This window comes from Crocodylus porosus, unplaced genomic scaffold, assembly GCF_001723895.1.
Source record: "Crocodylus porosus isolate Cpor-Errol unplaced genomic scaffold, CroPor_comp1, whole genome shotgun sequence".
In the NCBI taxonomy this organism is placed as follows: Eukaryota; Metazoa; Chordata; order Crocodylia; family Crocodylidae; genus Crocodylus; species Crocodylus porosus.
The window spans coordinates 53,435,217-53,451,316 of record NW_017728906.1 but is presented as its reverse complement, the minus strand read 5'-3'; the positions used below and the strand labels follow the sequence as shown (position 1 = coordinate 53,451,316).

Genomic DNA, 16,100 nt, shown 5'->3' with positions numbered 1-16,100 from the left:
AGATGTGGTTCAACAAGGACAAGTGCAGAGTGCTGCATCTGGGGAGAGGGAACCAGCATTATGGTTATAGGTTAGGGGCTGACCCTCTCGGCAGCACAGAGGCAGAGAGGGATCTTGGAGTCAGGATTGACTCCAGGATGAATCTGAGTCGCCAATGCAACGAAGCAATAGGCAGAGCCAACCGCACCCTGTCATGCATCAACAGGGGCATCACTAACAGATCCATACAGGTCTTGCTCCCGCTCTATGCAGTGCTGGTCAGGCCCAGCTGTGTCCAGTTCTGGGCGCCGCACTTCAAGAAGGACGTGGAGAACCTGGAGAGGGTCCAGAGGAGGGCCACTCGTATGGTTGGGGGCCTCCGTGGCCAGCCCTATGAAGAGAGGCTGAGGGACCTGAATCTCTTCAGTCTCTGCAAGAGGAGACTGAGAGGGGATCTTGTGGCTGCCTACAACCTTATCAGGGGCCAGCAGCAGGTACTCGGGGAAAGTCTGTTCACCAGGGCCCCCCTTGGAGTCACCAGGAACAATGGCCCCAAGCTGAGGGAAGATAAGTTTAGGTTAGATATTAGGAAGAGCTGCTTCACTGTAAGGGTGTCCAGAGCCTGGAATAGGCTTCCCAGAGAGGTGGTGTTCTCACCTTCCAAGGAGATCTTCAAGAGGAGACTGGATGGGCACCAGGCTGCGTCTTATGACCCCTGCTACCCCCAGTGCTCCTTCCTGCTCCTGGAAGGGGGTTGGACTCAATGATCTGTCTAGGTCCCTTCCAACTTATTGATTCTATGACCTGTCCTCTCCATGTGTGGCAGAAATTAACTCATTCTACTTTCCAGAAACTAACTGCAATAACTGGATTTGCCACCTTAAAACACATCAAATGGGTATATATGGTACAAGGGAAATTGCTCTGGAGAACTGGAGAGGATCTGAGAGGTTATATATCCACCTTTCATTTTAGTGGTTCATAACCTATTAGGAATCATCACTGCTTCTCATTCCCAGAAGACTACCTTGAAATAGCTGTCATTATTGTTCGTTTGCATGAGAACATGACCTTTATTTTTCTGGTCTTATGACTTTTTTACCAACCAAATAGAGTAATATAATTTGTCCTTTAAAATATGAATGTCAGATGTAGGTACAGCCTATGTACTCAAGTGCTCTACAAGATTTTGTTTCACTTCAGGATAAAATTCAAGGTTTTCAGGATAACCTTTAAAACCCTAATATTGTCTGAGACTTTGTGATCTCCAAGATATTCTCCTTTAATGTTCATCATAACAACTGCTTTCACTGGCTGCAGCTTACCTATAATTTTCCACAGGGGCTGAACTCCTGGGCATAGGCAATAATACATTTTCATTGTATAGCTTGGAACTGGAATATATTGCAGTATCTCAATACAAAATGCATTTTTTCAAACTTTTTTTCCCCAATGCTTGCACTAAAGCTTTCAGGGATATTATATTAATAACAGGAACCTCAGTAGATGTATTGTTCACATACAGTTCATAGGCATTGTTCTGCATGCTTTTTTGTACCTTGGTTTGTTTAAAATAAGCCTCACCTTGCTGTTGGAAGTTGCTCCAGGAAGTCCTAAAACTATGGCTTCTGTTTGCAAGCAATTATTACCTCCTTCTGGTGTTTGTTTGACTCAGTGAAGGGTAGAAAGAGAAAAGGAGAAGAAATGGCATCCAGAGGGTCAGATATGTTTACAGGTGTTGGAAGGAGACACATTGGGATTTGCTGTAGTTGAGAATCTAAATCAGCTCCTTCCGAGAGCAGAAAGACCTGCTCCCTTCTTTTGATTAGTGCTGCCTTCACCACCCATGACTGCAACTGCTCAGTCACAAAGGGGGAGGTGAAGAGATGAATAGTCTAGGTTACATTTACCTAAACACTGACCTCACTGCTACCTTTTTACGTCAGCCATCACCCCAGAAGTGATGATGGGCCACAAAGAAGTCTTATTATTCAATTTCTATGTATAGTTCTTGTAAAGTGTTCAAAGCCAAGTCATTGGCTTGCATCTATAGCATGTGAGATTTCAAGGTGATTTCTCATACAGTACCACACAAACCTAGCTCTGTTTAGCTCAGATGAAATCAGGTACATTCTGTTCAGCATGGAAACACATACTGCTATGGGCACTATTAAAAAATGCTATGGTACTATTAGCTATCATACATGGTCAGAACTTGGATTTTACATTTTGATCAGAATAGACTGCAAAGATGGCAAATAAAAGTTGTGCATTTCAAACCATCTGCAGTTTCTTGTTCTGGAAAATGTCCACAATGACATATCTAATAAACCTAGGAGAAATGCAAAACTCTAGAACTCTTGGTTCAGAGATGATACCTTTTATTAAACCAACTAAGAAATAGCAAAAAAATATATCTGTTTCTGTAAGCTTTCGGGCACACATGGCTTTTCTCAGGCTCAAGGAAAATTAAAGATGGTAGAAAGTCCACATAGGTAGAAAATAAATTTCATTTTTTGCACAGAGGGAGCTGAAGATGTAGGTCTGTCCCTCTGGGTCCATGAGAGTGTCTTTATGAGTTGCATCTATATCTACCACAAATGCGTTTGCTTGCTATTTGTATAAAAGCTAGGTAGTGAGGCTAACACTAAACAATGTGGGAACTTTACTTAACTCAGAAAAGTATTTTTAATGCATAACTTTTTTATACAACAAAATATGTCATATCTTTTGAATGAATATTTTGTGGACCTCTTTTTTCAGGTGGTATGGCAGGAATGATTAAGAGGTCATGACAGGTATTGGATTCAGTCTTGTTTATTTTAATGCAGGGTTAATGTGGGTAACTACAGAGCAAGTGTTCATACTACATCATGACAAAGAATGACCTTTATGAACAACAGGGTAACTCAATGACCATACCCATTCAGTCCTCAGTCTCTCTGCTGAGAGTGCTATGCATTTTGTAATTACAATTCTCATGACATTTTACGGTGTGTACGCTTACCCACCTCAGCTGAGAACAGCAAATGTTTTCACATATGTTACTGAGATACCATCATATAACAAAAAGTTTAATCCCTAGAGGTCTGTACTCATTTTGAATATATGACCTATATCTTAAGAGTAAAAAAATACTGTTCTTCCACTATCAGGCTTCTAAAACCATCTATCATCTTCTCCATCAAAATGTTACATTGATGAATTTTGTACCCACCATTAATAGCTGTTCAGCTCCACAAAACCCTATGATAGTTTTCGAAATGGGTATAAACAATCCTTTCTTCCAATATCACTGATTTTGTAAAGATCTATGTTGAAAATTGGATATTCCTTTCTATTATGGATGACAAAACAGATGATCTTTTTGCCCACACAGAAATTTGACTGCCTATATTTATAGCAATTAAAAGAGTATGAGATGCCTACCAGCTATGAAGGCTTGTATACTAAACAAATCTGAATTTTTTCCCCCTTGTGCTATGAATGGGCATTAAGCTGAACAAGACAAGTTGGAGTTTAGAAACTACAGGTTCTCTGTTAGTACTGGTTTCTCACTGCCACCTTAGGAGAGGAGCAGGAACAAGGGAAAAGAGAGGCAATAGGCCTGGAGCTACTAGTGTGAATATTGTGAATTCAGAAAAAATATCCCAATTAGAACTAGTAATAATAGAGATTTAAACAGAACCTTAAGCAGGTAATTTCAAACTACACAGAGGGAGCTAGAGGCCTCTGAAAATTCTCTACTTTATTTCCAAATGTTTTCAGTGGCATTATACTCTTTTCAACAAAGCAGGTGTGAACTCTAAACCAAAATTAGATCTATAAAACAATACACAATACAGCCATGAAAAGAGCATTAAAAAATCCTACCCTGTGTGTATCATTCTGCTTCTGCACAGTGGGAAGATCCCCACCAATGGGTGCCTGCTGCTTTAACTCATCCTCCTTCAGCTGCAGCCATGCCAGAAGTTCTTGGAGAGAGAGATGTAGACGTTTCCACTGGTCAGAACTGGCTTCTAAATGGGACCTGAAAGCATGCATTGTTATATCAGGAGCAGTAAAAATATTCTTCTTTGTGTTAATAATAGAAATAAAAAGGCATAATCCAAACTCACTACAGCCTGCATTCCCACATGAAAGCTCTCTCTTTTGGGTTGGGTTTTTTTTTGGTGGATACTTTAATGATCATTAAAATTAGAGGGAAGGTCTAACCCCAAACCCATTAAAGTCAATAGCAATCTTTCCACTGACTTCATCTTGTGCTGAATCTGGTTCTGTTAGATTTAACTTGAGTCAAGCTCCTCAAGTCTGGCATTAAAAATACTTGGATGCTTATCTTGCTGGGATCCTAGCTGACTTTCTGCCCTTTGGGCGGGGGGCTGGACTCAATAATCTTCCGAAGTCCCTTCCAGCCCTGATGTCTATGAAAAATCTATGAAATCTATGATATTTCAATGCTAGTCAGTTTTTTCCTGAGCAATGCTGTGCTGTCTTGTAAGTGTTGCTAACTGTGCATAAATAGGGACGATTATAAGACGAGGCAACCTGAAACAGGTATTGCATTTTCATTCCAATAGTTGAATGAATATTGCAGAATCCACTGTGCCAGGTATTTTACCACATGACAGATCCATGCAGCAGCTATTCCTTAAATTAATAGAACTAGCAGACAGCTACTACATAAACACGATAGTGCTTTATCTTATAATAGATAAAGGGATAATTTAGGCTATAGAATATTTGCAGTATTTGAGGTATGAGAGAAATGAAACACATCACTGAAAAATGAAAAAGAGAAAACACAATATTTCAGTCAAAACATCAAAAGTTTTTCTATATCATTCGCTTAGTAGTGAACATAATACAATTATTTGTTGAAGCTGGTTTTTCAACAATTACTTTCCATAGAGAGCTATCGTGTAGGAGCAAGATGGTAACTAATGTGTGTACTGAGTCAATATTTATTTTTATAGTGTACTTTAAATGTCTAAAATTTTGCCCTCCCACATACTTAAATGCACGTAAAGCAACTGCCATTGCATTAGCTTGCTGTACACATGAAACACAGAAAGAGACACAAATAATGGGAAGATAATTCCTAGGAAGAATCAACTGGGGAGTATTAGGAAAATCAAGTGGAGATTTAAAAATCAGGCCCACTACTTGTCTTTTTCTATGCTGGTTCTAATCGCAGGTAAAACGGGCAGGAAGTAGAATGCAGTAGAGCTATGGGTTTCCTCTGCTGCCATCCTGCTTAGTTTGTTTGAGTTCTGAACACTACAAAAAAGGGTTGAGCGAGAGTGAAACTTGGTCTTCCACCATGAAATCAGAGCAGGGGTGGGCTAGACTGTCTCAGGAATGAGCCAAGAGAATTTTTAATGTTGATGGTCAGCAGGATAGGTGGGCGGGGGGCGGGGAGCAGGGGGAAAGCAAGTAGCATGACAACATACCCTTACTTCCATTAGCAGGTGATGTAGGGGCTTCTGAAAAACTGATCCACAACCTTGCTTCAGATATGTAATATTGGATTGATGGTAACCGTACTGATAACAACACATGATGAAATGCATCATGTAGCCGAATTTGTTCACCGAGACTTTCTACTGAAATTTCAACAGAATCCTGTTCTTCCCAAGTCTAGTCTATGTAATGCTACTAAATGCTGAACTTCGATCCATGTACCGACCTTAAGCACCATTATTTAATATTAATTTAACATTTTTCAGAGCTCTCTACAAATTATACTGTCCACAGTTTTATGGAGGTTACCAGACATAATCACTTTTTTACAAATTTCCAAATATAAATATTTTAAATGCATATTTAGAAGTCCACGTTCTTTTTAAAAAATTTAGCTGTTATTTTAGGGTCTAACAGAAGACACAAAGCAGATGACTAAAGTAAAGCAGATTTATATTACCGTGTTAAAAGCAAATTAAACATACTTTGGGGTAAAGCTTGCTGATTTAGGTAAATTTGATCACAATTGTCAAACAAGTGAAAAAATGGATAATATTGGAAATCAAGTTCTTCCATTTCTTAATGCTTCCTAACATTGATCTTTCTCTCATATATGTTTTTAAACAAAATATTGGATATTTAGAAATTCAAGATGGAACGTGCCAATGCAGGGTGACTAATCTTGGGTTTCCAGCTCCACTTTTCTAAAACTTAAAAAAATAAGACTCATCTTTGAAATTTAATATAAATCAAAACAAGATATTGAAGGGAATGGTTAAAGCCCACACTACACTGTAGGACAAACTCTGTTCATGTTTCTGCTATGAGACCTCCCCTGAGCAAGCACTAGCAATTGTGGTGAATTTTTGATGGAAAGAAACACCTCCTGGGGCCTAGACTGAGAATACCCAACTCATTTTAATTCAGTTGTCAGTCATATCTGAATCGAGTGTTTTAAAAGCTAAAGCATTATCTTGTATGCCAACCTACATATTTTCTGAACCTTTTATTACAAGTAAAGTGTTAGAAAGCAAGCCTTTTGCTTTAAATCTTTAATCCAAAAGTGTAAAGCCACTGTGATAAACTCAAGTTTCTATTTTTGAGTTGATTAATGACAGCAGTAAGTGAACTCCAGAAGCATGGATATAGAAAATCTCATACATTAAATTACCTATGTTTGGCCAACATGCTGTTTTTTTCCTCAAACTGCTTTTCATTTCAGTAAGTTCACACCTAAAGAGGCATCTAAAGAAAAGGAACTAAAAGTGATGCTTTGAAGGGTTATATAACTTCTCTTTTGCTCATCAGAAGAAAGGAGAAGAAAACCATCTTTTTTAATTTTGACTTCAACTACTAATATCTTTTCAGCCTCACATCTTTCATTTATTTTTAATGACTGATGTTATGAAGATGGCTTTTGTCATTACATGCACTGACCTCCCTCAGGGCTTGAGCTGCAAAAGCTAATCTTTCATACATGACTTTGAAAATGCTTCTACCTTTTGCTGCCCTCTGAACTACCACCAACACAGAGTAAGTAAGTAAAAGAAAAAGTGACAGAGAGCGCGCAATGGAGCTGGGGAGTCTACTGAAAAAGCATAGTTAGAAAGGGAAGATTCCTAGTCAGTTTCTTTGGGAAAGAAATTCTAAGCCCTTTGAGATTTGCACCTCTGCTTGATCTTTTTCTAACACTGGCATTTATTATATGCTTCCTTGCAAGGAGTTTGTTCTCCTAAGAAACCTTGTGATGCTTTTTACTCTTGGATTTAATTTTCAGTTCTGTTCCCCTCTATCTTGAGACAGAAGCCTTAAATAAAGTTTACTAATCTTAAATAAGGTTATTCTTAGTGTTGCACCAGGAAAAAAAAAACCAGCTTCAACAAATAAAGCCTAATAATTGTACGTAGTTTAATCACTTTTCTTTTATGACACATTGATAAGTCCTACCCAGCTCTGTAAAAGTGCCTGTATTTAGAATTACTGTTTAAGCATGTTAATCTCTTTTTCTATATCACAACTGGAATTAAAAACCTCATCATCTTCCTCAAATCCTAATCCTTCACTATCATCTCCATACCAAGTACATTAATTATTCTTAGGAAGTAATTCAACAGTCAAAACAGCACGAAACACTCCAAAACTGAATGAAACAGAAATAAAATTAGACCCTGGTGTTGCTTGAAAAGTACTATGCTGTGCTGCAAATCAATTGCCAGCTTTTAATTTTGTGCAAGTCCTACCTAATGTTCAGAGATTTTTTCCTAAGCTCGCTCCATCTGAAGTTCATGTTATCCAAGCGTCTCTGCAACAAGGCTGCATCATCAGAGCCTTCCAACGATCTCAGGATTTTCTGTCCATTTTCATCCAGGTTGTGGAAGATATCAGTGTGAGCTTCAATCTCTGTCTGGAGGTCCTATAAGACAGAACAACATGCATATATTCTTTCAGAACCATGGAGACTGAAAAGCTATCCTTTCCCCAAGCATGAAACGTGCCACATGTAACACAGATTGTGATTAATTCTCTGAATAGTAGTGCATGTCTAAATAAAATATGCTGTACACACCCAGACACATTTCATCTTCGGATAAGGGAAGCTGCAATAAGCAGCGAGATTTTTCTTTACTAGGTCACATTAAAAATTCTAGCCTTTGACAGTCAGAAGTCACACAAGGTTGATGTATATTAACTGTGCTGATAAGCAAACCCCCTCAGAATCATAGCTATATCTGACCTTCACATGGTACGTCTTCCTGTGCAACATTTTGAGCTTGAACCGGGGACTGCAACACTGGTCCTGCTGCATGGCAATCCCAAGAAAACTAAGCTACTGCAACAGCAGAGCTTTAAAATGCCACAGTCACTTACATTCTGTTGACAGAATGCATTTCAGAGCACAGGCCTCAACAGTCAATTGTAATAAACGGCCACTTTGTAATATATCAAAACATTGGTTGGGGCTATGACTGTAGGAGGGACAGAATAGCAAGGACCTAGAATATGCAATTGGCCGCTCATGTTGAACAGCTAACTTGTCTTATCGTTTTGTAATTCCAGGCCAGATACATTTTAAATTCATTTTCCCCCTGATTTTTAGCAGGCAACTTCTGCCAAAAGAACATTCTTTAGAGAGCTGCTTGGTACCAGCATTCCTATCTGCCTACACACTGAATGGAGTCTTTGTCTATTAGCTGCCCGCTCTTAGGAGTTTTGTATGCTCCGGCTCCACAAAGTTATAGATTCATTCTGGAGCCTGTTTCCAGCATTTTACCCAGGAAAAAAAAATCATTTAAACATACACACACAAACACATGCATTGCACAAGGGTACAAACGTGGTTACTTTTAAAATAAGGAGAAAGGTGAGTGCACTGGCTTGTGAAGTAGAGCTCTGCATGTTCTTATGGGTGACTATGGGAATTTAGATTTCTGGCTATGGTTGCTTGCTTCCTGCAGTAGCAGTGTTGGGGGGGCAATGTGAAAGGAGTGGTAATTTATGGTGTTCAGCACTGGTGCCCAGAGCTAGCGGAGCATTGCAGATGAGCTCCAATGAAAAGTCTTTCCAATGTTCCTTAGCGGGAAGATTGGATCAAAGCAGAGGAAGAACCGTCTTGCCTGTATTATAAGACTACAGTGTTCCTAATTCAACCAGCTGCATTTTATACTTCAATGACACGAATATCCAGACTGAATCATTCTAAGAAGCCTTGTTGCCCCACTGGTGCAGATCTCCTGGTTACCTACCCTACCACTCTTTGAACAACCCCTGTAAGCGACATATTCTGAGAGATTTAAAAAGGCCACAGGTCCCATCTGTGTTAACACTGGTACTAAAGTTCTGGGAGAAACAATTGAGACTGTATTGGTGCTGCTCCTGTTGGTATCAGTAATCCCAACAGTGTTTAGAATACCTGTAAAAGATTTGGGGCATTTTTTTATATGCAGAAGTAGTGTTTTAAGAGCATTCTCCCTCTTTACATAGTCTGTTCCTCTCATGTCAAAGTAGTCTCAAAGAAAGCAACATCCTCTGCTGGAGAGACAAAGAAGCCATTTGGAGGAAAATAACAGAAGAAAAGAGTTATGCTGTTACTGGCCTGGCAACAAGCATCTGTTACTTATATAGGTTAGGAGCCTTAGAAAATGTGCACAGAATTCTCAATGCCAATATAAAGATAAGCTACTTTCTCTGCTTCAAATAACTTACAGTTGGATTTAACAGATTCAGAGGTGATAGGGTCAAAAGGGGTCATTTGCAATTATGCAGTCTGACTCCCTGAATAAAACAAGCCAGAGGACTTCCCTGAGTAATTCCTGTTCAGATTAAAATACTTCTTACAAAACCCAGCCAATCTTGATTTTAAAAGGGCCAAGAATGGAGAATCTACCACAATGGTTACAGTGGTTAATTCCCCTCACTGTTTAAGCCTGCACATTGATTTGAGCCTGATTATGTCTCAGTTCAACTTCCAGCCGCTTGATCTTGTTATACTCTTGTCTTTTCCTCATGCTGGTAGCTAAAATATTGTGATCAAGTCACCCTTTAACCTAAATGCAATGTAACTGAGGAGAGTGACAAACGATAGGAGACAAGAAAGGATAGAGGTCACGGGAATAAAAAAGTAATATCGGTGTGCACATCCCAAATGTTTTTTTTATATTAAAAAACAGGATAAGTCAATTGCTGAAGGAGAATGGTCAGATGCTCTAGCTTGTGCTCTTCATTTTTAATGCAGCTTCTGAAAAAGTCAACTGCCTCCCCTCAGCAAAAACAGCATACACCATGAAACGCACGTCAAGCATCCCCTTCTGGTAGGAGTTATTTAATCAAATAAAATCCTCTTGTTGCATATTCTGTTACACCGAATCTCGTAACAGTGCCACCCCTCTGGCATTTTTCTTTCTTTCCTTCTTAATTTATCTTGTATTGTGCTCCACAAAAAATTAGAGCTTTTTTCCTTCATGCTTACAAATTTATAGGAAGGAGGAAAGTGTGTTTGGAGGGAGGCATGCTGTATTCCTACTATTCCAAATTGTTCTATAGTAACCTGATCAACATAACAGGTCAAACTGAATGATACTTTCTAAAGCAGAGCAATACATTAAGGTAGCCCTGCTCAAGAAAGTTGTAAGTTAAATACTTCTTGTGTTAAAAGTTTAGCAAGTCTCAATTGTCTACCAAATCACCACTGTCAGTTATACGTCTTGGACTGTTTTCTGAACTAGAAATTTTGATTCATTCTGGCTGCACAGAAAAGTTAGAAAACAATACAAATGAATTTCTCTTTGGTTGGTTTGTATGCTTCTCATCCTTCGGTATGATTCCCTTGTACCCTGAGAGAGGCAGATTACACCAGAGAAAAGGACTAATCTATATTTATATTCTGAAATAGGAAAATGCATCTGATCCTTAAAAAATATGAAAGATCAATATGAACTAAAGTTTGTTCCTCAACAAGAATGCAGGGGGAGTATCTGTTTCATCTTGTAAATTGCTCAGTTATACTGATGTCACACTTCATACCTAGACATGCTGGCATCATATGAGGACATGAAATCAAAAAGCTGTATATATTCTAACACATTCAAGTGTATACAGTAAGTACAGCAGATCAAAATGAGATGAGGTGTAACCCCAGCAAAGCCATTTGTGTTACATGGCGATTTAATTTAATTTAGTGCACTGTATTTTTGTTGTTGTCACAACTGCTGCTGCCAGAAAAATGCATCTCTTTTAAAAAGATCAGGGAATAAAAGAAACAACAATAGTAAATGCACATCAGTACATCAACGTGTACTGATTGTTAACTCTACCAACTATGAAACTATGAAAACCAACAAGATGTATCCATCTGCTGGAAAACACTCTAGTATTGCCTGGCTACAGAAAATTCAAAACCAAATCCTGAACAACCTAGGAAAAAAACACCTAAGTGGATGAGAATTTTGCCTGAGTGATTTAGCCAACTTGCACAAAAATATCCTACAGCATTTAATAATGAAAACTTTGCTACATATAATCTCTAAATCACGCAAGAGATTTTTTAAAGAACATATTAAGGCTGCAGAATGATTCAAAATCTTGTAGACAATACTGTCTAACCTTTTCAAATAATTTTGTAGGATTTTTTTTGGAACTCCTACATATTCCTATTCAATCTTTACAATTCCTATTCAATCTTTACACATCCCATTTGGTGTAGCCCTCTTCAGTTTGATAAGATAGCTTCTTATAGGATCAAGTAAAGTAGCTAACTTAAACACCGTTGGAACTACAAGGCATACCGTAATTTAGAAAGAAGGGCTACAGAGAAAGGGCATACAAATTAGTCAGTAGAAAACAAGACGACTCTTCTACTGGAGCCATGGAATGCTTGCAGGATGACATGTCACAGGTTGCCATGCAGGGAACACATCCCTGTCCCACCCAGTTCAGCTCTGGCACCAGTTTTGCATGGAGGTTTGCTGATATCTGCCTGGCATTCCTTATAGTGACAAGCATCCCCACTGGTAGATGCTCGCATCCCAAGATGTACTTGGCAGATTACAGAAATCTGCCTGAGGTCCCACGTCCCACATATTTTACCTCACACAAAGTCCTGAAGAATAATTTTGAAACCTAGAATATACAGTCTTACTAAGTCTTGCCATCTTCAATGTCACACTGATTTTTCCTGTAGGGATTCATCATGCTTTGAGATAGTTTATCAGAAAGAAAGTAATTAATTTATGTCAAGCCTCATTTTATCCCATAAGCAATATATAAAAAGACATGACATATGGCAAAACGCCATAATTATTTTTTGACAATACATCAGAGAGCGATCAGACATGTATCTGACTTCCTCTACTTGGTTCTCTTTAATTACAAAAGGTTGGAAAGAAAAAAAGAGAAAAAATAAGTCCTACAAAAGAGTAATTAGTTAGAATAACTGTACCACACATGAGTTAGACTAGAATACATAAATTAATGTTGCCTAGCTGACAAAATATTTATCCTGCATGCAAGGTAGACACAAAATTAACCATGTACTACTAAGTCAATTATGTAATACTTTAAAGAAATTAAAGTACTTAATTCCACTTTCAACAAACCAAGTTCTGTCCTTGTATTTGTGCTTTGCTCTCCTCCAATGATAATAAAATAATGCCAAGCAATTTAAATTTTAAAGGTACTGTACAATCTTAATATATTAGCTCAATAAGTGGGATTAACTGAACCAATGGGACTTCAATGAGAATGAAGACAGCACAAATTGAATAAAGGGGCCCAGTTGGTGGTCAGAATTTTTACTATAAAATAAACAAAATAAAATTATACTAATTTATTACTAAAGAGAGTATCAAATTTTATTGAGTGACATTCTTAATAGTGACTGAAGTTGAGAACAATGTCTATATTTACAATGAAGGATAATAAATGTTGATGTTAATCAAAGCCTGATGTTAGGCCTACATATTGGTGTATACTGTTATAGACATTATTGAAAGTATCTAGAAATCCTTGCTTATGGCTATGTTCTTCTAAAGGAGTAACAGTTTTTTCTATTCATATAAAATCCTCAAAGGGAGAGGATTAGCAAAACTGTCATAAAATGATTTGCATTAAAACTTAAACTTAATTGACCAAAGAGGGCTGTAGACTTGCACAGTCATCTCCCTATCAATAGAAATAAGTGAACTAGCAGGGCTCCTCATTCTCATCCTTCCTGTGTTCTTTGCTACTCCCACTAATTAACATCTTTCTCCATTTCTTCACATCTCTTCTCAAATGTGTCCTCTTAGCTTAGAAGTTACCTGCACACACGAATGAACAGAAAAGAACTTCAACTTTGTTGCCATTGATCCTTATTTACTGGGCCCTGTCTAGTGTTAGCAGGTTCTAATATTATAAAAGCTTAAGTCTGTCTGTCTGTAATGCTATATTTGCGCTCTGATTGGCTGACAAACAGCCAAGCAGAATGCAAAGAAGCATTCTGACAGAAGGCAGCCCACTGCTATGATGGTGGTGACACAGACCCGGGCCCACTCCTCCCCAACCCCTCTTCTCTGTGGCGGGGGAGGGGGAGGACCAGGTGAGCCATGCCATCGGCAGTGATACCAGAGCTAGTGGAGGACTGGCCCGGGCCTGATGTGGGGAGGGGGGAGTGAGCCCGAGCTGGGCGGAAAAGCTGGCCCACCATGGCAGTGGGGGGAGGGGAGGGTCAGCAGGCCCAGCCCAACACGGTAGCTATGGGGGAGGGGAGGAATGAGCCCCCCTCCCCCATTGGGCCCAGGCCCACTCCTTCCTCACTCCTGCTCCCCCATGTCAGCCCCAAACCCGCTCCTCCTGTCCTCCCACTGCCGCTGGGTCAGTCTGGCCACACTGCTCCCCTTAGGCCCCCCCACCGTGGTGGCCCAGCTTCTCCCCACCTCAGGCCCAGACCCCAAGCAGCAAGAGGGAAGGGGGAGTGAGCCTGGATGGGTCCTGCCCCACCATTCTGGGTGGGCAATTGGCTAGTATCTAAAAAATAACTGACTCTGTAAGGCAGAGGCTGTAATGTAGAAAATGAAGGAGTAAAAAATGACAGTCTAAACTTGGTACAGGTGGGACCTAAGTCTGCACCACGGTACACTAAAACTACTGAGATACCAGTATAGGCAAATGAGTCTGTACAAATGGAATTTATTTCAGGATCAGTATCTCTGGGCCTGATCCTACCAATATATGTTACTTGAGATTTCTCATAGTACTGTATATAGCCTTCAACAATCTGATGAAGGCTTTTGATACAGTCAACAGATAGGGCCTTATTTACTGTTCTCAAGAAATTGGGTCGTCCCCTGCAGACTGCTGAACATCATTACATCAAGGTATGAAGGTAACTGTAGTGTATGAAAACAAAGAATCAAACACCTCTGACATCAACAATGGGGTGAAATAGAGGTGTATCTTAGCCCCAGTACTTTTTAACATCTAATTTTCATTCTTACTGCTTCATGCATTCAAGGATAGCCATGATAGTATTTATCTTCAAACCAGACTAGATGTAGGCTTATTCAACATTGCATGGTATAGAACAAAAACCAAGGTGAATTGGATGTTGGACCTGATGATCTGTTTAGGTCCCTTTTGACCCTAAGTATTAAGTACGATGAAAGAACTGATTCTGAGAGATTTCCTATTTACAGATTATGTAGCCTTGGTTGCCCACAGTGAATCTTCCCTGAAAAATCTCTTGGGTAGATTTTCTGAGTCATGAAAGAGCTTTGGGGGGGGCAAGTAGTCTTGAGAAGACTATGATTGTGTACCTAGGGGTGGAAGAACCAATACCTGACATCACTCTGGAGGACAAATTTCTTGGCGTCTCTTGTACAAAAATGATATGAAGTTGTTCAACATTTACATAGAAAGTTAGGAGGAACATGCAGAATCCCACCAAATCTGGAGGGAGCATCTGGTACTAGGTGCAGCTCAATATGAAACCGCTTTGATCCAGAGGATGGAAGCAAAGTGAGAAAGAAGAAAACTGTATGCTGTAAAATTGGATTCCAACTCAGACGACATATGGATCTGTGAAACTTGTAACAAACTGTGTCACTTTTGAACTGAACTTGTCAGCCAAAACAGGTTCATTAGGCATCTGACTAGACCTATGACTGTACGATGATCCAGAGGATTGACGGTTGCCTATTACTACTCGCAGTAGTAAACACTGTACTTAGAAGCAACTGTTGGCAAGGTCAGATACTTAGCTGAACGAGGGCCAATACTGGCTCTCAGACTGCAAAATAAAATGAAATAAATAATATGGTGCAAAATAAATGAAACAATTTACTGTACTGGCAATAGCAGGCCATGTTGTTATGCAATATCTACAACATGCTTCCTTGGGAACCTGCCATATCCTATAGAATATTTTCACTACGATGATTCTGTACTAGTAGGAATATTGTTTTAGTTAGAGACTGTATATGGCACTCAATGCTTAAGAAGCAAACTGCAGAACAAATAATACATGACCTTTCCCTGTTCCCCCGAGTGCTACCAGGAGTGACAAGAAATGACAGTCACAAGCTGGTAGAGGGTAGATTCAGGCTAGATATTAGGAAGCGCTACTTCACTGTCAGGGCGGCTAGGATCTGGAACCAACTTCCAAGGGAAGTGGTGCTGGCTCCTACCCTGGGGGTCTTTAAGAGGAGGCTAGATATACATCTTGCCCGAGTCGTCTGACCCCAGTACTCTTTCCTGCCATGGCAGGGGGTCGGACTTGATGATCTGCTCAGGTCCCTTCCGACCCTACCAACTATGAAACTATGACTTCTGTAGGCCTGCAGAACTGAAAGTAGCCAACACCACTCCTAGTTTCAGTTAGTATAACCAACTTAGTGAAATGCTACAGGCATCCTGATTGGCTCTCTGTTGGGCAGAGATGATTAGTATGCCTGTATTCACACAGTCCTGCAGAAAAGCTGTTAAACCACCATAGAGGCATTTGCCTTGGTGCAGGCTGTTTGAGAGATATACAAGTACTTAAAGACTACACAGTAACAACTGCCGAGTCAGCATCTCATATCAACATGGCCAGCATGGCCCACCCTGCTTGAAGTAACCAAACCAAATGTTCTGATCAACATTTGAGCTTCTAAATCATTTGCTCTTCTTCTAGTCTGTCAGTGGAA

At 39.6% G+C, this 16,100-nt stretch overlaps 1 protein-coding gene across 10 annotated transcripts in view; it reads right to left on the bottom strand.

Annotated features, from left to right (window-relative positions):
• The window catches only part of DMD (dystrophin), a 1,922,593-nt gene that overhangs the window by 297,844 nt on the left and 1,608,649 nt on the right, over nt 1-16,100 (bottom strand). For 9 of the 10 annotated variants that reach the window (XM_019529123.1, XM_019529125.1, XM_019529122.1 and 6 more), the window contains 2 exons: nt 7,683-7,855; nt 3,853-4,009 (listed from right to left, as the gene is read on the bottom strand). In XM_019529123.1, the coding sequence (XP_019384668.1) occupies nt 3,853-4,009; nt 7,683-7,855 (330 nt within the window). Of the gene's footprint in view, nt 1-3,852; nt 4,010-7,682; nt 7,856-8,176; nt 8,284-16,100 lie in introns of those variants that run through there. The other variant, XM_019529129.1, reaches the window with a different exon arrangement.